We start from the raw sequence: 23,195 nt of genomic DNA on the forward strand, positions 1-23,195 counted from the left end.
ATCAATCATCACTCAAAAAAACGAAAATCATTCAAGATAGAATCTCAGAAAAAAAAAAATTTCGAACATCACCCATACCACCAATAAGTGGATCCTTCCTTTTGGGGTACAATGATTAAATAGCATTCTGGTTTTTTTTTGCGAGTGTAAATAAAGGAACTACTTGCACATATGCAACAATGTAGTTCATTAGCAAACATGTGATATACTATGTAATTAAATACTGTAACTGTAACATCGAATACTTAATTTCTTTACAATCTTTACATTTGATGTATGGGGACTATATATTTTACTGGAAATATTCAGTAGTGGTAGTAGAAAAATCCTTACATTCAGACATATCTATATAATAGTTAAGACAATTTTGTGATTCAAGACCAGAGGCTTCAATTGATGTGGGATTCAAAAACCTGTATGAACTTTGTCGAAAAGTATATTAAATCAACGTATTTTGAGCATTAAAACTTATAAGTAGCTAGTACACTTTGGGTAGTACGTACTACGTCTAGATGACGTTGGCAGTGTTTAAAGTGGGTTTGTTTATTATTTTCAATTGTTGAGGCAGCTCGCCACACTCTAGAATATATCAATGTTAACTATTAAGATATTATAATTAAACATTGTTATGAGTATACTTTCCAACAATCTTGAAAATTTACGGTCTATTACAGCTTGTTTCCCATGTACCCATTCATAATGTAAAATAAAATATATAATTGAAAACGGTATTTGTATTAAAAGCGCACACTAAAGGACAAAAAAAATTCTTATGAAAATTTAATTAAATACTTTAACAAGGCGTCCTAAATTAAAAGTAAAACTATTTTCATTTTATTATCATTATCCGCCTCAGTTAAATGTTTATTTTAAAAATACATTTATATCTTACTTTTATATAATAAGAAATTAAACATATGAAACAAAGAACAGAACCAATATTATAAATATAATTATCAAAATAAAAAAAATAAAACCGAGAGCTGACTGATCCTTAGAGACATACAGTCGAAAACTGTTATAACGACATCGACTACTCATATTTGGTCGTAACAGCCAATGACGATGTTATTAAAAACCTAATACTTTTACCCCACGGGACCTTTTGTAGTGGGAGTGCCATGCTGTTGCTTTCGGGCTTCAGCCAATCGGGCAGGCACGACCGGGGCAGTACCACTGTCTCACAGAAAACCGGCGTGAAGTGATGCAATAGGTTCATCTTATTGTACTCGCGTTTCGTGCGGTGAGTGAGACTCCCGGAGCCCATCAATTCCCCCCTCCCCCAGAATATGAAGATGCAGTTTAAACAGAGATTACCCCAGGGGGGTACCACACGTTTCCGCTGTGGAGAATCCCCCTCTGAGCGTCCATCATCGGAACAATCAGTATTCGGTGGTGGATGCACAGGCTGCCCTTCGTATTCTGGGGTGGGCAAAAACTGCTCAAAAAACTATAAGTTTCGATCTCGGGGCAAACGGAAGAATTTACCGAAGGCATCCCCTTCCACGCTCTCAGTGGACTTTACCAATGTTAGGGGGCTCAACTCTAATCTTAACGCGGTTCACTTTCACCTCGAAACTGCGAAGCCGGCCTTATTCTTCCTTACTGAGACTCAGATATCCTTCCCGGCTGATACTTCCTACCTCTCCTACCCGGGGTACAAATTGGAACATTCATTTGTGCCGCGGGCGGGAGTTTGCGTGTACGTCAGAGAGGATATCTGTTCTCGTCGCCTCGGGTCGCTTGAAGGAAGGGACCTATCTAGCCTCTGGCTGCGCGTAGACTGCGATGACCATCCGCGATTCTACGCATGCCTGTATAGGTCCCATAGCGGAAATACCGAAACTGAGCGACTCATTGAGCACATCCAAATGGCTACAGATTCCCTGCTCGAAGGGGTTCCTACCGCTGAAATCGTGATACTTGGCGATTTTAACGCTCACCATGCCGATTGGCTCGGTTCGGAAACCACCGATCACGCGGGAAGATCCTTTCACGACTTTGCTTTAGCTTACGACCTGTCACAAATGGTCCCTGCGATTACGCGAATACCAGATGTGGATGGTCATAAACCCTCTTTGTTGGACCTTCTGCTGACCTCACATCCGGAGACCTATCAAGTCTCTGTTGACCCGCCATTGGGTTCATCGGATCATTGTGTGGTCCGGAGTACTGTGCCTACTACGCGCCCTCCTCGGCCCCGTTTTTCGGGTTGTCGTCGTATTTGGCACTATCGGTCAGCAGATTGGGATGGGATGCGGTCTTTCTTTGCGTCCTACCCTTGGGGGCCTATGTGCTTTTCGTCGGAAGCTCCAGATTCCGTCGCTGCCTCTGTCGCCGAAGTGGTTCTGCAGGGCATGGAACTTTTTATTCCATTCTCTGCGGTGCCGATCGGTAGCAGGTCACAGCCCTGGTTTAAGCGTTCTTGCAAGGCGGCATCGCGTCGAAAGCGAGAATGCTTTAATGCATGGGCGGAGGCGGCGATATCTCGTGATGCCAATACCAGCGAACATAAAAAAGCATATAACTCAGCCTCCAGGTCCTTCAAACGGGAAATCGCTAAGGCAAAGTCAGAGCACATCGCTAGATTTGGCGAGAGATTGGCCCAACTCCCTTCTGGGACTCGAGCCTTCTGGTCTCTCGCCAAAGCTGTACAAGGGAATTTTTGTCAGCCATCGATACCACCGCTGCACAGAGAGGATGACTCGCTCGCCCACACTGCGAAGGAGAAGGCCGACCTCTTGGGCTGTCTCTTTGCGTCCAACTCGACTTTGGATGACCGGGGGAGATCACCACCGGCGATTTCGCGGTGTGATAACTCAATGCCGGAAATCACATTCCAGCAACGTGCTGTTCGGAGAGCACTATCTTCCTTGGACATTCATAAGTCGAGCGGGCCGGATGGTATCCCTCCAATTGTGCTGCGTACATGTGCTCCTGAGTTGGCTCCGGTCCTGACGCGCCTTTTCCGGTACCTGTACTCGCTCGGCACTGTCCCGAAGTGCTGGAAGACCGCTTCGATACATCCGATCCCTAAAAAAGGCGATCGCACTGATCCATCCAACTATCGCCCAATCGCAATAACCTCCTTGTTCTCCAAAATAATGGAATCCATTATTAATGGCCAGCTCTTGAGTTATCTAGAGGGCCACCAGCTGATTAGCGATTATCAGTACGGCTTTCGTCGTGGTCGTTCAGCTGGCGACCTTCTAGTATACCTTACTCATAGATGGGCAGAGGCAATTGAGTCCAAGGGGGAGGCACTAGCGGTTAGTTTGGACATAGCGAAAGCCTTCGATCGGGTGTGGCACAAAGCACTGCTCTCGAAGCTACCAGCCTACGGGCTTCCTGAGAAATTATGCGACTGGATCTCCAGCTTTCTAGCCGATCGGAGCATCAAGGTCGTCGTCGACGGAGCATGTTCCGACCTTAAACCCGTGAATGCTGGGGTCCCACAAGGCTGTGTTCTGTCCCCGACCCTGTTTCTTCTGCATATCAATGACATGTTGCAACTTAGCAACATTCATTGCTATGCGGACGACAGCACTGGGGATACTCTTTACACTGGCCGGGCAGGTATTTCTCGGGCAGTTGTCGATGAGTACCGGAACAAACTTGTGTCTGAAGTCGAAACTCTTTTACGTGGAGTCTCGGACTGGGGTAGACTAAACCTATTCCAATTTAACCCCAAGAAGACACAAGTTTGCGCGTTTTCCGCGAAAAAAATACCCTTTGTCGCTACTCCTCTTTTCGAAAACACTCTTCTTGAAGCCACAGCCAGCATCGGAATACTTGGCGTTGACATATCGAACGACGTTCAGTTTCGCGGTCATTTGGAGGGAAAGGCTAAATTAGCCTCCAAAAAGCTTGGTGTGCTCAGCAAGGCGAGACGGTACTTCACTCCGGGCCACCGCCTGCAACTCTATAAAGCGCAAATACGGCCCCACATGGAATACTGTTCTCACCTCTGGGCGGGGGCTCCCCAGTACCAGCTCCTTCCACTTGACCGTATCCAACGAAGAGCGGTTCGAATCGTCGATGACCAATCCCTCTCCGAGCGGCTCGATCCTTTGGCGTTGCGTAGAGATGTGGGGTCACTCTGCATCTTCTACCGCATTTACCATGGAGAGTGTTCAGAGGAGTTGTTCGGATTAATACCTGCAGCTGAGTTTCAGCATCGGACGTCGAGGCAAAATACAAAATTCCACCCGTATCACCTCGACGTCCGACGTTCCACGACTGAGCGTTTCTCAAGGCAATTTTTGCCGCGCACCACCGCTATGTGGAACCAGCTGCCCACTGAAGTATTTCCGAACCAATTCGACTTAGGGTCCTTCAAGAAAAGAGCGTACAAATTCTTAAAAGGCCGGCAACGCACTCGCGAGCCCTCTGGCATTGAGAGTGTCCATGGGCGGCGGTATCACTTAACATCAGGTGAGCCTCCTGCCCGTTTGCCCCCTATTTTAAAAAAAAAAAAAAAAAAAAAAAAAAAAAACCTTTGATTTTGGTCAATATAACTGATATATTGCTCTAAACTATGTCGTCGTAAATGGTTTTGACTATATAATTATTAATAAATACTCTTCGAGGGAGATTAAGCCAAAAATTCTTATAATTAAACTACGATGGGAGTCATAGTGCTAAGTCTTTCAGTTTTCTTATCACCTTTAGCAAACAAGAGAACGCGCTGAAGTTTTGTAAACCTAAAGATAGTCGTTTTGTAAGGGGGTCAGGCGTTCGAGGCTGCAGCCTACGCGTTCTGAAATCAGTTAGCAACGTGTGACCTCTGCTTAACCAGCAACGAAAACAAACTTCAAACCTTCGACCTTAAGCGCAATTCACACTTAATTTAAATGGCCTAGGAACTGTTTTACTGCCTACTAAACTTTTGTGTACAATAATTTAACCCTGTTACACTGTCCATACACCAATAATAAGAGTAGGTACCTATACAGGTATCGAGAATAAAGAAAACAAAACAAGTATCCTCGTAGTACGACCACATACTTATTTGCATTTTATGAATATATTAAACGCAGCATTTTCATACTTCGTAATAATATGTGACATACATTACGGGTATTATTTACCTACTACTTTAACTTGCGACTAGTCCCAGCCCTCAATATCGCATTGTATATCTCCTTGGCAGTATACAGATTTTGTTGGCGGTTAAAAGAATTTGAAAAATATTTTGGAATTTAATTTAAATATTGAAACACTAAATATATGTATCGCACAACAAGAGTTTTGTGTTGCGTTTATAGTGCATGCGTTTACTAGTTACATTTTTTACCTAAAAACCTAGTTAGTGCGTTAGATAACTTCCTATGTTTATATCATATCTAGTTTCATAACTCGCCGTACGCACTCCGGTATCCATTAAATTAGCGAAGGCTCTAACACAATGGGACATTTAAACGTTTTAACTGTTAACATGACATTGTCGTGACGTGATCAAGTATGATTAGAATGGCTTTCCAAAATATTTTACAAAGATTACCACAGTTTGTGTTTTAGGCTATTACTAAACATAATTTCTATTAAAGTTAGTTATTTAGTTAAAACTTTAGTCGGTTAGTTATTTAAACAACATTATAATATATAAAGTAAATTATTTGATTACGTCAAAACTGAAAATAATTATCTGCAAATAAAGGAAGACACATAAGTTTATATTATGTCAGTTTTAAACTACAATAGTTAATGTATTAGACGGAAGCCCCAATCTTTGTTGCCAATGTGACAATGAATGTAGGTGAAACGCGGTCAAAATGAGTCATGACTCCGTCTGTTCGTATATAGACATTGATACCGGTAAAGATAAACAACATTTATGAATAATTTAATTCTACAAAATTCGTACTATCTTTTATTAGCGCTATAATAATCCCCTAAGGGTTTACCAGTTCTTAAAAAGAGATTAGTGAGTGTGTGTGTATTAAGTTAATATATTAACTATTTATTAGTTTCCATTGGCTAGACTACAGTAGAATTAAAGTTAAAAAGAGTTTTGAAAAGTCAACAGTTTCCGTGTATCACATAATGGGTGGCAGAAATTTAAGATTGGATGACGTTTGCTTATTCTGTAAAAGAAAGTTTAGTTGTAACTGCTCCGCCCTTTGCAATCTGCTTTACAAGCGACGTGTTTTGATAGCGCACTAGATGAATTGTTCATAAATCGCCGTCGAGCCGCACGATGCCACCAGTCGTAAAATGTATCTGCTTCTTGGGAAACGCAGCCCTTCACTGAATCAACTCTTCAATAAGGAAGAGATTATAAAGTTTCGTTACCTAAAAAAACCTATAATTGGACAATAACCTCTTTTTACTCAAATTCTATGTAGACAGCAGATAGTGTTGTCTGAACGAAAAACCGTTCATTCTATTCAGGCTTTGAGATTTATTAACGAATTTTTGTTATTCGTAAAAACTGCACCTAAAATTAACAATCAAGGCTTCTTTCATCTGACAATGACAGCATTAATAATAATTAATGATAATTGTCATAATTATGATTACAAAGTCAAAATTAATTATCATTATTTCTATAAATTCTCATTTTAAATCAAAATAGAAAATTATTTTTTGATGCTTCAACAATTATCCTGGTATCGATAAAATGAAGACAAATTAGGGAAGGTATTTATTATGTACTATATAAATTTGTCGCTTTACCTGCTGCAATTTTGTATTTCTTTTTTTTTTAATTTTGACAAACATTCCTCAATATGACTATATACTATTTAACATAATATAGTTCTTTTCCTAGTAGATTTATTACGATAAGCATCATTAAGCTATCGCGTAATATGCTTAAGGACACCCCAAATACATACCCTCTCTTTCACACCATCACACAACACAGCTGAATAAGGTATTACTTAGGTTAATGTATTTAATATGTTTTATTGTTTTTTCCTTTCGTAAATGTTTGAACCTTTTTGTATATATACATCTTTAGCAATACATATCTTTTGTATAACTGTTTCTTGTTATATATAATTTAAGTTAGCTGTAAGATTACGAAATAAATAAAATATAATTTAATCAATTTAAAATCGGCGCAATACTTGTGAAATGGCAATGCGAGTTGCGACCATGAGTGACACGACACGACCATCAAATCATCTTTGTATTATATCGTTCGGATTTCATACAAGGATATTAGCTTATTAAAATTTTTTGTTCCTTATTGACTACAGCACTCATTACTTATTTTATTATGAGGAATGAAGTTTTGCGTCCATGCATAAAAATTGGAGCGCACCAATATTAACATAGGGAAGACCTATTTGGCACACGAAGAACAATTTTCTTTTATAATGTTACGAACATGTGTAACGTTACAAAACTATATTTCATTTAGTATTGTCTTTTGTTAACATGGCTTTTACACGGAAACGGATTGAAGCTATGTATAATTATTATAAACTTATAATTATTTACATAATTTTAAATCTAAACGTCGGAAAAATTTAAAAGTTAAAGTTTAAAAAGTGTTTTCTTAATATATTTAATTTGTTTTTAAGTAAAAGGTTCTACTAGGTATTTTACTTTGACTCACTGCATTATCTTTAATATGAATTTGTTATCTAAGATTTTTATTTGAATGAGATATTAGAACTATTAATTGAACTCGGAAATTATTATGTATTTAGTGGTATTTATTTATTTATGTCAACACTAACACATATGTATTATAAAGGAGGGTAATCTAAAACAATACGCTGGCAAAATACAAGGTCTCAAAAGAAAGTTCATATTTAGTAAGTCGATTTAAAAAAAAGTAAGTCGTGTATCAAAAAAGTGTTTGTTCATTAGTACACATTTTGGGAATTTATTTCTTAAAAAGAATACCGTCTAAACGTAGGCCCTCGCGTTCGTGGCACTCATAAAGACGGCTCGGCAGGTGGACTCCGTTATGGCTACCATTTCGTGAGGGATATTTTCTTTCAATTGGGCCAGAGAAGTCGGCTTATTGGCGTAACTTTAGATTTACGATTATCCCATAATAAAAAAAAACCCATAGGGGGTAAATCGGAGGACTGCGTCGAGACCAATTTATGTCACCTCTCCTGGAGATCAATTTGCCTGAGAAAATTTCACGAACTCGTGGCGGAGACATATTGGACGTGGTGACGTTGCTCCGTCCTACTGGAACCATGTTCTTTTGCTATAGGCAGAAAAATTTTGAAGTTCAGGCACCAAGAGGTCGACTAACATTTTCACATAAAGCTCTGAATGGTAAATGTAAACTTTCTTTTAATTTGAAGTATAAAATTCTGAGATACATTCTATTATCCATATTTATACAAAGACTTAGCGGGCGGCTAACACGTTTTAGGGAGGAAATATCTATTAAACTATTATAGGTCTTAAGTTATGTGTATATGTAAAAATACGGCAATTATTAATATTTATAGAAGTAGTAAGTTGATTAGCAGCACAGGGCAATAGGGTCAGACTGGAGTTTATAATAGTCGTCTATTACGTTTAAATATTTTAGTATAGACAGCGAATATAAGTTGATTACTAAATTTATGTCGTTAACATACAGGGAAACGAAGTAACCCGATATGACGAAATATAGCCCGAATAGAAGCCTTATGTCTATAACTAAACAAACTAATAAACTGCTTGACTGCGATTGCGAATGTAAAATTCGACCCACCTAAGTATATTTCGGTATTATTTATGTATATATATTTATTTATTACAATTTTAAATTAAAAAAAATATAAAGCCATAACGGATTCAACCATATAAACGAAGAGTTACATTATGTTCTACCCAAGGCAATTTACTAATAATTTTTTGGGTGAGGTGTGTCTGGAAATGTGTAATGTGTGAGTGCGTTTTAATGTTATCATAAAAATCCATTCGATTTCCTTACCTTATTCTACTAAGCCTTATAATTAAGAGATCGTGATTAATTTTATCAAATGCAATTCTAAGTTTTACTAGAGATTTTGTTTACAAATCCACTCAATTCTATTAACGTGAGTCGGAATATTTAATATTTTGAGATTAAATCATATAAAATGCTATACGATAATTCTAGCGCGAGTCAGTTTAAATAAACGTTATTTATTACAAATAAACATTCACGAGAAGACAGAGGAACCTCGATGGATTTATGATAAGCATCTGGAGCAACTAATTGGAGTTTCTGACACAACAGCGCTTCTAACAAAATACTTGGTCTAGTAATCTATTGGAAGCAGAAGTCAGCCTTTTGTTGTGACAACTGAAACATGGAAAGTAAGTGACAATGTCATCGCCCACGATTAAGAAGAAGGAAAAAAGCGAGTGGGTAATCATACTTGCCAGCTATGTTTCGGAACCGGGATGAAGACTACGCTACGTCAGCACAGCACAGATGAGGAGTTCCGCAATTAGTATTTCAGCCTATATATAAATATATATATATATTATATATATTTGATGCACAAAATAAACTACTTAAAATATTAAGGAGGTATGACATATATTATGGACATGAGATCACGATGAACGTAATGCAATATGAACTTTAATGGAACGCAGTAAGGTATTATTTATAATCCCGGGAAGGCTAAGATATAGACCGAATGTTTTATTGCTTTTATTTAAAAAATTTGATTTGTTGAAAAATATGGCTTATCACGTTTCTACTGCGAATAATACCATGAATAGATGTTATAAAAATACCTTATCGCCTTTGAAAGCTTCGTTCATGACCATCTCGTGAAACTTCACTTTCGAAATTATAACAATTTAAACTGAAAAGTTAGCACTTAGGGCACAACCGCAACTTTCAATTTACATATCTTGATATTTTTCATGCTTACATTTTTATCCGAAAGAATTTATACAAAGTCAATATTTATTTTATTGCGTGCTACAGGCATTGTTTTATCAACTACAGAGTTCCAAGGAACCTTGCTTTATTTTTTTACCTTAATGTCAATTCTGATGAGTTTTCGTATTGAGATTTTAGTTGAATAAATACTATATCTTAAATGTAACAAGCTTACATACTTATAGCCATCTCATCTCGAAATGTTGTTTCAATAATGATTTAAGAGCACTTTCGTTATAAAAAGGCGTGATATGAATATTATAAATTTATCTTTTTGCACCTGATAGTAAAGACCATTACTCCAACATATATTTAAATGTAAAATATATAATTAGCTATATAACGCGATTTTCTACTTTAAATTCAGTTTAAGATCCCAAGCATCACGAGTCAAAGATAGCTGATGACTCGTAACGATTGACCGTGACTAGGTCGTCCTCGGTGCTACTGGACCGCATCAGATAAGGCCATGATAACATTGGCAGCGATCGCGGAAGCGCTTTTTGTACTAGAGAAAAAATATCGCATTTATTCCTTTGCTACAACTAAATTAATCGCTTTAATAATAAATACGTTACGTATTTTATCCTTGTTGTATGTTTAATTTCACTGTTTTTACCGCATTATAACGACATTATAAATATATATTTAAAATAATTATTCGATTTAGTCCGCGTTGTAGCAATTTCATACATACAAATAATATGTAGATTAAATTTTCTACCGTGAAGTCAATTTTACAAAGCCTTTAAATTATTCGTAATTCTTTCCTTATTTTTTATCGCTATTCGCTACCTTCGTTGGGTCGGTCTAAAAGGTACTTAGTGACAAATATCGATTAACATTATTGCACTTTTTATTATAAAGAAGCCTTGACTAGGGGAAGCTATTTGATTTAAATGTAATTTCTCTATGAATATTTTTCACACAGCGGAAGTTTCGATAGACTTTAATGGCAATATTTTAATATCCACATTGTTGACATAGTAGTTCAATGTCAATCTGAAGAGAGTGAGTTCGAGTGGCGGTAAAACGATACAGTTGGTAAAGGCACAGAAGACTGTTCTCCTAATTAGGGGTTAAAAAACTTCAAACAGCCAACTCTATAACTCTAACATGCAATATGGACAAAATGTATCCTAAAAATATTTGGCCCAAAAGTGTACCTCAAGGTACCTTATAATATGGTTACGTAATCACTATGTACTAATAGACATAAAAGAATTGTCTACTCTAAAACAAACTTCATATATTTCTCTTGCTTTCACCATCAAAACTATCGCAATTGTCATGTGATATTTAAATAAATTCTTGATTTATTCAATGACCGTAACTCGTAAACGAAATTCATATACATAATATTCCAATTCAAAACCAGTTTTAGTAGAAAATATTTGATCGCTATTTTTGTGCATTTGTCCTTCCTCAAATGCCGAATCCTATAACGGTACTGACTTATAAATGTTTTATAATTATACGGTTATTAACCTAAGCTCGAACCGGTAGGCGATGTTAAAGACCCGAATTTGTTTGATTAAAAAATAATAAAAATTTAAGTTAAAACCAATTAAGGAATTAAACATTAGGTTATTAGAATGCAAATCATTGCATAATGCTAAAGATAAATAGATTCATTAGACATAGGTATTTTAATTGTGAAAAGAAAGTCCCCACCAGGCTCGGACAAATCCAGTTCCAAACTAATATCGTACGTGCCAACCTCTAATCTGTCTATTATCGTAATGGCGCCAGTAATAGAATATTTAAAAGCATTTGCAATAATTGAACTTAAATAAAAAATAATAATAAGAAGTTCATACAATGATTGAAAAGAGATGTGCTAATTTGTGATTTTTGGCTTCAGCACTCAAATTCATTCACATATTGAAAGTTCAAACTAAAAATAGAACATGTTTAATATAAATTTAGACATACAGAGATAAAGTCTGATTTTAAATAAGCCATTTACAAAACAACATTTTAATTTAACAATAACTTAAAATAACTGCTAAAAGAGTAATTAATAATTTAATTACCCGTTGAAGTTACTAAAAATAAATATTTAAAACGCAGTAACAGCAATGCGTGTCTAAACCCAGAACACAGTTAAAACACAGAAAACCTACCCACAATTTTTGGCTAGCCTCATACAAAAAGGGATAACTTTCCTATTATTAAAAAGAACAACTAATTATTTAAACTAAAACTATTTCGTCTCTTTCTGTCAAATTATGTTTACGCTGCGATGTAAGAGACACATGACAACGAAAGTTTTACTATTTTAGACTGATGTCTAATGTAAAAGATGACACACATCGCTGGTATTCATTTGAACAAATGATTCGTCTCAGGATCTGTAGACGCTAAGAGGTTAGCGACCGCGCGTTCAGCTTTTGACATTTACGTCACTATTCGATTGCAATCTATTAATAATAATCTATGGCCTTTAGATAACAATTTTAAAAAAACATTATTCAAGCTCAATGTGAGCTTTTGACCTATTTATTTAATTAAATGATTAGTTTTATGTACAAATAAAAGTTTAACAAAGCATCAGACATCGCCGAATTCAAACAACGGTAAACGCTCATTAAAACATGTCTAGTGAATATTGTATCATAATATGATTCATTTAATTAAATGTTACAACTCCGTTCCGTTCAATTCAATTATTTATAGTTCAACAGAAAGCTAAAAAAATATTATTTTAGTCTACGAATCTAATGTTTTCATTAAAACCGTCATCATGTCCGTAATATTTAATTGTCTACGTGATCACTTATATAGCTGGTAATAAGCCTACCGATCGCTTACATTCCGAATTGAAATTATCGAAGCAATAGATCCACACGCGTAGTCTTAATCTTATAATAGTCAACAGACGCATTGTGGGCATAACAGGAGTCGATATGCCTACAAAGAAACGAATTCCCTTCCGCTACTAAATTTTCATAGTAATAACACTTTAAATAACAACTAATGTAAACAAATAATTTCTGCATCATTCGAGTCACTATTTATACTAGAAAAAAACTATGCGGCAGCTGCATTTTTGAAAATATATATTTACAAAATAATACGGCAAATAGATGTTTTTGCTTTCGAAAATAATAAGCCTTTACTTCTAATGAACAACTCTAAGTAATGCTGTAAGTTGTAGTACATTTTCTTTTAATAAACAGGTGGAAGACTGCCGTACATACTGTAAATAACGATTTACTATAATGTACAGAGACGGTATTTAAAAATGAATAATGTATTACCGGTAGCCAATTAATTAATTATGTATTGCCAACACTTGTTATTTTTAAGTTCAATGTCCTGTAAGACGACATTGAAATATCTGTAAGCACCTTCAGACGAAAATGCGCGAACATTTTGAAAACACTTAAGAGAATTAACCTTAACCTTAAGAAACCTTTATTTAATGATTCTGGCGTAAGGAAAAATTTAATTGAACTCAAATTTCTACAATACTAAGTAATTTTTTTTCTCCTATCTATCCGAGTAGTAAAATTCATGAAAACTGAAAGTGTGGTACATATAAAGACACACACTACTTCCGTGTTTATAATACTAAATTAATTATACTTTATAATATAAGTTTCTATTTCAAATTATTTAAATTTAATTTAGGTTTAAATTTTATTAAAGTCTTATATATCCTTCAGATGACTTCAACGGACCTCCAAATTACACATAACAGTAACGAAATTGGACAAAAACCCTCAAGGTCTAGGGGAGATAGTCGACAGTTTCCTCGTTCAAGTAATAGGCATATAAAATCTATTCAATTATGTTTCCTTAGAAACTGACAACAGATTAAAACTCGTAACCAAAATATGCCTGAAAACTGTAAGTAAAATATGAATCGCAATGACTGCGCCCCTTCAAACTGAACAAAAACAAATCAGTTATGAAACAAAGTTAAATCTGAGAATAAGGTCCAATTACGTTAAGAGTTGAAAAGTTGTACAATAGCAGTGGTGCGTAACGGGAAAGTCATTATGTAACCGATTTTATTCCGGATGTTAAATCAACTTTACAACCCTAGCTTAGTGCAAGCGGAACGCGTGTTAATCACTGTTAACTATACAGCCTTATTATATATTAAAAGATCATACAACGTAAGAAATCATTAGATGCACTATATCAAGTTAATCAACCGTCACCATACTACACACATTTGGCATTTTACGTAAAATCTAAAGTATCGCGTATTTTTCACAACAAGATTTTTTTTGATAAACTGAATATCAACATATTAAGGATTGACAAATTAAATAATTTAAATAGTGAATACTATTATTTCCTTTACATTTCAGATGCACACCAAGAATGTGTAGCGTAATAAAAATTTGATGCTTACCATCACAGGTTGCAGCCATAAACTTCCCATTCGCAGAGAAATCCACCATAAGAACGTTTCCCGGATGTCCCTTGAGATTTTTAAGAAGCCAAGGGTGAGAAAATTCTGTTTTCTGTTTCCATGTTCCGCGCTTCTTGCTCTTTCCGGTCGGACGGCTTTCGGTTACAGTATTTTCGGACGTTGGTGCAATTGGTTCCACTGTAAAATTACATAAGAAATTAAAATGAATACAGTTCAATATGCTGAACAGAACAAAACATTTTGGTTAATATTTAACACTGTTATTGTGACAATTTCCTTGAATGAATGTTGATATTAAAATTAGTCCAATAAACTTTATATTTTTCTAAAATATGTACAGATATCGATCAGCTATGGAAACCGACTTGTAAAAAAATTCATCTGAGATTATGGGAATTAATTCTATATCTTTAAATAATAATATTTTATATAGCTCCGAATAATAATCATTATAATTTAAATATATAAAAATAAGAAACTTTAAAGAAGTTAAAGTCATATAGTCGATACTTAATTACTAAAAAAAAAATATCAATTAAATTATTTTATAATGTTTGATATAGCCGACGAAAGAATTTTACTACAATACTATCATAATAAGAATGTGATTAAAAATTCGTACAAATATTTAAAACCATAAAATATGATAAGAAAGATAAAAATTACATAAAGACGTAAATGAACGTATTTGTAATAAGTAATACGTAATATTAGGTAAACACTTAAGAGCTTTAAAAATAGTTCGAATTGAAAACAAACTATTTCGTGGCTAATCGCTCATATACGGAATCGATTTTTAACACGTGTGAAAAACTAACAAAGCATCTCATTCATTTTGCTTTTGTAGACTTGGGCAATGACCAATCATAAATAAAGTGAGAATATAATGACATTTTTTATGTTTGTTTAGCTTTAACTTGACTTTATTCTTTTTAGACTTTTTTTATAAGTTATTTTACTTTGCTATCTACATAGAAAAGTTTGTACTTTTTCCTGTCCTCAAACTCCTCCAATGTATAACAAGCCATTCAATAAAATAATTTGTCATTAATGACTCAAGGCAATTCATAGGAAATAACTGAATAAGCCTCATAATCTTAAAATAGTTTAACAAATATTTTCTTATGTTAGGTCTGTAGTTTATATATTTAACCCTCATGTATGCAAAAAAATTATAGCTTATTCAGTAAATGCCTTTTTGTGTGGTAGTCTATTACTACCACCCAAAAGGAAATAATATCAATTTATACAATTACTAATTTATCATGTTAAATAATAATATATTACATTCATAATAATTACAAAGTGTGTTATCTACCATATTAATATTTTAGGATTTTGATTTAAATTTCTAAACATCATAACAATATAGTATGATAAGGCAGAGGCCAATTTAAATACATATAAAACATGGCATAACAAACTGGTTGAGAAGGTCATGGTACACTAGTAAACAAGAGTTTTACTTATGTTAAAATTATACTTCTCCACATGGTGAAAAACAAATTCAGTATTATTACTTCACTAAGAAATGTACTAACCTTATGATTATTTTCTGAACCATCAACAGTCATATTTTAAATACTACTGAAATAGGATGAAGTTTGATGCATAAAAGCTTAAATAGATATATATTTTACAAATTATTATAAAAAAAATAGATTTTTCCTCTCATGTATATCATTCAATCATTGACCCATTATAAGCACATGGTTATATGATCATAACCATGTGAATAATAGTGTGAACATCCAAAAAGCATTTATTTTATGTAAGGTTACGCTAATAACAAGTAGAGTAACTATTTAAATAGAAATGGAAGTATGATACACAAAGTATGTTCTACATTAAAATGGCTATCATTGCTAACTAAGATTCAAGAGACACAGTAATGAAAAGATTAATTCAACTTTAGTCTTTGTTACGGTACAAGATTATTAGGATGACGGTACGACCTTCTTTTAAAGGAAAAAACAGTTAACTTTAGCGAAAAAAGCAATATGTATGCCAGTGCTTTTGCGCGGCAAACCACGTGTAAATGGGTTTTTGTTGTAATGCAGCAAAGAGCTTTCTCTTTACATGTGACAAAAATATTAATTTTAGTCATCCTACAATTGATTATAAATATTAATAAAAAAACCTACCCATATCCATCGAAGTTTCTTCTTCTGTTTTTGATTTCTTGTTGCCAAAAATGTTCTTGTATATGAATTGTATGATAATGCATGATAGAACTGTAGCTAATATAACCAAAACTATATTCATATTTAAACCGCTGTCGATTTCGCCCATTTTCACTTAGAATTATTTTAATTTCTCCGCTTAGATTATTAGTCAATATAGGAACAATCACGCGGTTTCAGACTCAAAGGAAAACTGCCAAAACACCGCAAGTCACAGATCCACAGATCACAAGTGCGAAATGAGTGACATCTGTTACTACTGACAGCATAGAATCGAGTAAGTCAAATGACAGTTAATCTTCGATTGGGCAGGGCGAAGCATCATTTTTCCATATTTTTGTCTAAACAGTATGTATATAATAATTAATATATAATAAGGCTTTATTTGTATAATATGAACCACTTCATAACATCGGACTTTTATATATAGATTTTTAAACTATCTTTTATAAAAAAAAACATCTTTTTTACTTGATTCAGATTTGAAACAGACGAAACATTTCGAAAAAAAAAGAAATTGAATTCATATTAACAAGCACTTTATATTAAACATAACATTCCATATCATTTCTACAAATTTGATAAATTGAACAATTCTCCAGCAGGCAATTTTTTCTTTTTTATGTAATAGGAGGCAACCGGGCATGAGGCTCACCTTATAAGTGGTACCACCGCCCATGGACACTCACATTGCCAAAATGCTCGCAAGTGCTTTGCCGGCCTATCAAGAATTGGTCGAAAAAAGAGACGAATTGGAATTAACGGTGGTGCGCGGTAAAAATTTGTCAAATAGCGCAGAATTGCCTCTCCTCCCCAGAATACCAAGAGTAGCCATCGTAGATTATGCTTATGGTTATGATTATGGTAGTTGAGCGCAGGCTTTTCTTTATAATGCTGCCATCAACATCTGCTATCTTAATCTCATCGTGTTCATTCGTTCATAGTTTAACCGAAAAAAATCATGTGACGTTTATCTTATCCCATGCGGATCTTCCTTTGCAATCTCCCACAGGAATCTGTGCAAAATATTTATTGTATGCTACAATGAAACAGACTCAGGTATATATAAATAGTTACCCAGTTTTATTGAAAGTGAAATAAAAAGATGCTGTTAAATAATCTAGATAGTTATATCAGAATGTAAGATTCCGTCGAGGCTTAATGCTAGATCTGCCTCCCATATGTCAAATTACATACGTTATAGATATACGGGAGTTACAGTAATAATTGACGTAATAAAAGAACTAAAGCATAGCTGTATAATAAGCCAGATATATACAACAATTCATTTATCTTTGTATACAATACCTTTTCTTAACCTTTTTTAATATTACGAATATTACAATTCTATTTCCGCGCAGTCTATTAAAATAAGTTCAAAATATTATTATCTAAATATACTTATTATTGCTTTTTATTTAAAAAAATTATATTCGGACGGCAAAAAGTATTGATACTTTCCAATAACAATAAAATTAACTATGGTACTTATATTGACATAAGTTTTCAAATTAAATACCATAGCAACAAAATGCAATAAATGTTCAATTACAATTAATTAAAAATAAATTGCAAAATGTTTTCCTCCAACCACTTTAAATACTGATTATGCCAGGTAGAAGCCGAAGGTAAGATTTTATAAAAAAATTACAGTGTTAATAATAATAAAAAGGTAATTTTTATTAAAATTGTTAAAGCTCGTGTAACAGCTGCAGACGTGAAGAAAATCATGGGTAAGCAAAAGCTTATATTCAATGGATATATTATAACCAATCCTCATCATACAGACGACGCTAACATAATTCCTGTAAAATAGATATTAATATATTTATTCGTCATATAAGCGGTTTACCATTTAGTACAAAACGCAAGAGGCATAGAAGATTATGCAATAGAGTTTATTACCCTGTAATTTTTATCGTGGTTTATATGTTTTATATCGTAGAGGCAGCTCTAAGTAATAACTAGTCACAAACATAACTCTCAAAAGGTTGAAATTTTGAATTTAATCGTTTAAAAGATGATTACATATAATACAAAATGATTTGTCTTATTTTTCTCTTCTTTCGTCTACTTTGGTTTCACGCTCATTATATTTTTGAAAGAAGTTTCTAATAAAATAAAAAATACATGTTGAACATGCCAATTGACACGAATTTAAAACCACTTCAGTTTATTGTGTTTTCAGAACATAAGTTTTTTATAGAAGAAATTTCTGTTAAGAATTAGTTAGGCTTCAAAAATCAAATAAAACGTTCATTATTTTATGAAACTATCAAAACGCTTCTTTAGGCCAGATGGACAAAAAACATGGCATGAAGAAAACTTCATCCCATCCCAAATTATAATTAATTATTATTTACAAATCCTTTTATTCCGTAACGCTTTAAAAAGCCATGTTTTAGATTTTTTCATAGTGTCAAATAACCTATTCCGGTATTGGAAGTATTATAAATAATATTTATAAAACAAACTTAAGAATTTTGTATTTTGATCTGTAGCAGTTACCACAGTGAATTTAAGATTAGCTTTATCTGCCACATTTTCTCTCTCTTTCTTTAGTATTGGTTAGAGACAGAGATGTCCAATAATTCTAGAAATTTATGGAATAAAGTTCGCGACTGTCATGAAATTTGACAGATATGACAGTATATGGAAAAAGTAATTCGAATCGCAGTCAGTTCAAACTTCCATTGAAGTTCGTAATCGTGGTGCAATAAAAATCAAATAAAAACTCTAAAGCGGTAAAGTGTTGGAAAAATGCCTCGACGAGGACGTTCTGCAAGTCCCCCACCAGCGCCCCAAAGGCGGTATGTATTTGGTGAATTTTAAATAACTACATGGATTTTTTCTTGACAAACATAACCTAAGACATTGATGGAATTTCCAGGGCTGCTCCTCCTCCAAGCCGTGTGCCTGCACCTGCACCGCCTTCTATGCCGGCAACTAGCTCCGCTCAGCCTCAACAACCTTCTATGTTCAGTCAAATGGCCGCAACAGCAGGAGGTGTAGCCGTAGGATCAGCTGTGGTAAGAATTCGTTACGTAATTAAATAAATTGCGCACTTTGTCGCTTTCTTTCGAAAATAATATTATAACCTATAGGAAATATTGCGCAATTAAAAAAAAAATATTTCCTTTTTGTTTCGTGAATAATTCTGGCTGATAGCCAAATATAATTATCTCTCTATCTTCTAGCAAATTACTTACAAAGTAAACATGTTTTTTCTTAATTACTAATAAACACAACTATTGTTATTTTTGTGCTTATTCCATCAAATGTTGATTGTACATAGGTGAACAGTCAGGATCAAACTTATTATTTAATATGGTACCAAATCTGATAGGGTACATAATAAGCCAAAACTGCTATTTTGACTTACTTAATTATGTATAAATAACATTAAGACATTTGTCCTGAGAACAGTAGTGTTAGAATTTCAGTATGATTTATATTTACTGTAATTTTTAACTCAAACTAAGTTTATTCATATAGGTAAACAAATACACTTATAAATGTCAGAAAAGAAGCTTTATTAATTTGTAAATTTACATTTACTACCAGTTCGCAAGTCATGTGTGTCGAGCGGGCAAGAAGAACTGACAAGTAACTTTCCAGCTCTCTTTTTAATCGCTAATTTTTGAGTCATACAAATTGTTTGAACTGGAGCAAATCAATCCCAAGCATTAGGATGATTTAAATATTTGTAATTTTAGTAATTTTTCTTTGTTGTTCTGGCAATTTTTAAAGTATTTATAAAGTTATAATATTCTATCTTTACAGGGTCATGTGGCTGGAAGCGCTCTCACAGGAATGTTTAGTGGCGGAGGTAGCAGTGAGCCAGCTCAGCAGCAGGCTGCTCAGCCAGCCCAAGCCACTTACCAGCAATACCAGGGTACACAGCAACCTCAAGGAGCCTGTGCTTGGGAAATTAAGCAGTTCCTGGAATGTGCTCAACAGCAAAGTGATCTTTCCCTTTGCGAGGGATTCAATGAAGCTCTTCGTCAATGCAAAGTCAACAACCATCTTTAAATATTCAATGCAATAGCTTCTATCATTTAAAATTCTGTATTCATGGCTAAATTCTTTGGCTACCTCAAGTCTCGATTTCCAATTGTAGGAGACAAATACCTGGCAATTATTGTTTATTAGAATTTTTTAATGATTATAATAGATAAATTTTAGTCAATATTATTTTATTAATATCCTTTTAGCTACATATGTAGTAGCTGTTTAGACAACAACTATTGTTAATTATTAGAATGACTTATATTAAATAAATACATATTAAAATGTTATCCTACTTTTATTTAAAAACCGTGAGCATGCAAGTGAATGGAAGTGAAGGTTTTATTTGATGCACATATTTTACTTGTGTTGTCTATAAATGTTTGTACTTTCAAGCTCAACTCATTAAATAGACATAAGATCGGGATTTTGAGTTGATATATATGACAATGAATGAATAAAGGATTTTTTAAAATTATATTTTATTCATCACATTGTGTTTGTCATCCTAAAATAACATTGAGTGGAAGCTTAATTTGAGATGTAAACTTTGTAGAACGAGGCTGATCCAACAGTTATCTTTAGGGAGTTGTTGACTTTATTTGATTTAACCAAACTACAAATCTATACATTGGGTATCTTGGGTACTGGCACACAGAAAACGCAAGCATTCCATCTCCGTATTTTTGCAGTTCTAGTGGCTCTCGGTCGCGCTACTCCCGCGCAGACCAACACGCGCCGGCGCGAGCGCCTCCTGTCGTTGTAACGCCGATGCCTCGTCGTAGCATTTTTAGGGATGCAGCGGCTGTGGCTGGTGGAGTAACAGTAGGAACGACTATGGTATGACATATACCTTTGAACTAGAAGTATAATAGTGATTTTTCTAATTATAATTTATTTTTTTATTTTTATCCTTTTCCTCAAAACTTTTGGCCAACGACCTTTACATAGAATTACATCAAACGACCAATTTAAATAAGTTATCCATGATTGCGTCACGCGTGTATAAAAATTAAGGCGTTTAAACTAAAAGTACATTAAGGGTTTATTAGATATTATTAGGTACTTATAACACTTATCTTCAAACATGTATTATGACCACATTAAGGGCCATCTAGCGGGAGAAGCCATTTCGAGTCTATTTACGGGCCGCCGCCGTGAAGAAGTCATGCACTCACTTCCGCAAAACTATCAACTTGGCACCGAACCTAGCGGACCTTGTGCCTACGAGATCGCACAGTTTTTGCAATGCGCGGCTAATCGTGACAATCTGCAGGAGTGCGAGGCTTTTAATGAAGCACTAAGGGACTGCAAGAGAAGGAATCGTAAGTTTTCTTTAGCGTCTACTAATCTATAACAATCTTATTCAATTTTTTTTAAATACAATGTATCTGTATATAAAAATGCAATAATCCCAAAAACTATGTTTTTATGTAAATTAAGTAAATATATCAATTATTGTTGAAGCCTATTTGCCAAAATAATCGAAATCCACGCGGGCGAAAACTAAGCATGTAAACATTGTCTATCTGGTCCGGTCGCATCAAATTATTATAATTATAATAGTTTGTATTTTAATTTCAGGCCTACCATAATGGAAACGTTTAATCACCGAAGCAGCCAACTTTAAATCTGAATTGTAAATAAAAATATTAAATACATTAGCCGTATTTATTTCTAACGAAGTTCTCTAAATGTGTCCCGCGTTAGGACTTTTTAAACAGTTAATTATTTCTTAAGGATAAATTGACGTAAAGTGTTAAGATAAATGTGGTATATTCCGTATTTCATAAACAAAACAAAAAAATATGGCCACCAACCGCGATGTGTTTATTTAATTATTTTTATTCACACAACACACATTCAATATTAATATTAACAATAAAAATATGGTACAACGGGCGGCATTGGTGTCACTAAGCGATCTCTTCCAGGCAATTAAATAATAAATTAAAAAAATAGAAGTGCTATACCTAATTAAAAATATAATAATATTAATGATAATACAAAAAATATTTTTCGGGAGTTGGTACACCTTAGCACGACTGTACTATGGGAGGGGCTTCCCTATGACAAGACAAAAATCAAAAGGAACGTTCTAATAGAATGCTATCGATAGACGTTGATTTGGTAAAATAACCGTTTACTTTATATCGACATTAGGGAGCGTTCAAGTATTATGTTCCGATGCAGGGCGGGAATTTAATTACGCGTCGATAATACTATTTTCCACTTACCAGTACTTTCCACCACATAATGGTAAGTTTTAGGTATAAAGAGTCACTGGGGTTGGACGGCGCGTTTCATGGGAGGGGTGTTAAGAATCTCCAAAAATAGCGTGACGTAATACTTGAACGTGCCCTTAGGCGGAATTAGCCAAAGATTTCAGAAAATTGCAAACGTTAGAAGTGTCCCTATTTGACACAGAGGCATGATTGTGACGACTTTGGGCATCCCGATCGCAATAGCAGCTCAGCGGTTACGAATAATTTGATATTTTTCCCTTTCAACGTCTGTCTTAGCTAAGCTCATTTTCGCTCTGGCACGGTTTTTTTGGGCACACGCCATAAGGTTATATGATAAGAGTTTGAATTGTATTAAATTTGCTATCGAAACAAAAGTATTCTTAAATTTTCTTTCATAAGAACCTTCTCCTGACAGTAACAAATACAACTAAAAAAGAATTAGCGAAATCAGTCTAGCCTTTCACGTGACCAAGAGAAATAGGGATTCATTTTTATATATGTATATAGATTTTGTCAGTATATTA

The 23,195-nt window shown here is 34.3% G+C and overlaps 3 protein-coding genes across 5 annotated transcripts in view; 2 read left to right on the top strand and 1 right to left on the bottom strand.

Annotated features, from left to right (window-relative positions):
- LOC123709637 (transducin beta-like protein 2) overlaps positions 1-16,633 on the bottom strand; it is an 81,341-nt gene extending 64,708 nt beyond the window's left edge. Inside the window, exons 1-2 of one of the 2 annotated variants that reach the window (XM_045661098.1) lie at positions 16,379-16,633; positions 14,214-14,411 (exon numbers count right to left, since the gene is read on the bottom strand). In XM_045661098.1, coding sequence (XP_045517054.1) covers positions 14,214-14,411; positions 16,379-16,526 — 346 coding nt within the window. In that variant the 5' untranslated portion in view covers positions 16,527-16,633. The remainder of the gene's footprint in view (positions 1-14,213; positions 14,412-16,378) is intronic. The other variant, XM_045661096.1, reaches the window with a different exon arrangement.
- Positions 16,634-17,906: 1,273 nt separating this feature from the next.
- Positions 17,907-22,086, top strand: LOC123709373 (coiled-coil-helix-coiled-coil-helix domain-containing protein 10, mitochondrial-like). Of its 2 annotated transcripts, XM_045660651.1 has the most exons (5): positions 17,911-18,045; positions 18,115-18,150; positions 21,118-21,265; positions 21,534-21,750; positions 22,010-22,086. In XM_045660651.1, the coding sequence occupies exons 1-5, from the start codon at positions 18,026-18,028 to the stop codon at positions 22,018-22,020; spliced, it is 432 nt and encodes a 143-aa protein (XP_045516607.1). In that variant the 5' UTR covers positions 17,911-18,025; the 3' UTR covers positions 22,021-22,086. The 2 variants fall into 2 exon arrangements, with proteins under 2 accessions (XP_045516608.1, XP_045516607.1); XM_045660652.1 differs by lacking the exon at positions 18,115-18,150 and having other exon boundaries at positions 17,907-18,045.
- Positions 19,067-20,713, top strand: LOC123709371 (coiled-coil-helix-coiled-coil-helix domain-containing protein 2). The gene is made up of 3 exons (XM_045660650.1): positions 19,067-19,227; positions 19,308-19,446; positions 20,201-20,713. The coding sequence occupies exons 1-3, from the start codon at positions 19,178-19,180 to the stop codon at positions 20,447-20,449; spliced, it is 438 nt and encodes a 145-aa protein (XP_045516606.1). The 5' UTR covers positions 19,067-19,177; the 3' UTR covers positions 20,450-20,713.
- Positions 22,087-23,195: the final 1,109 nt, after the last annotated feature.

The sequence above is a fragment of the Pieris brassicae genome, chromosome 5, assembly GCF_905147105.1.
Source record: "Pieris brassicae chromosome 5, ilPieBrab1.1, whole genome shotgun sequence".
NCBI lineage: Eukaryota > Metazoa > Arthropoda > Insecta > Lepidoptera > Pieridae > Pieris > Pieris brassicae.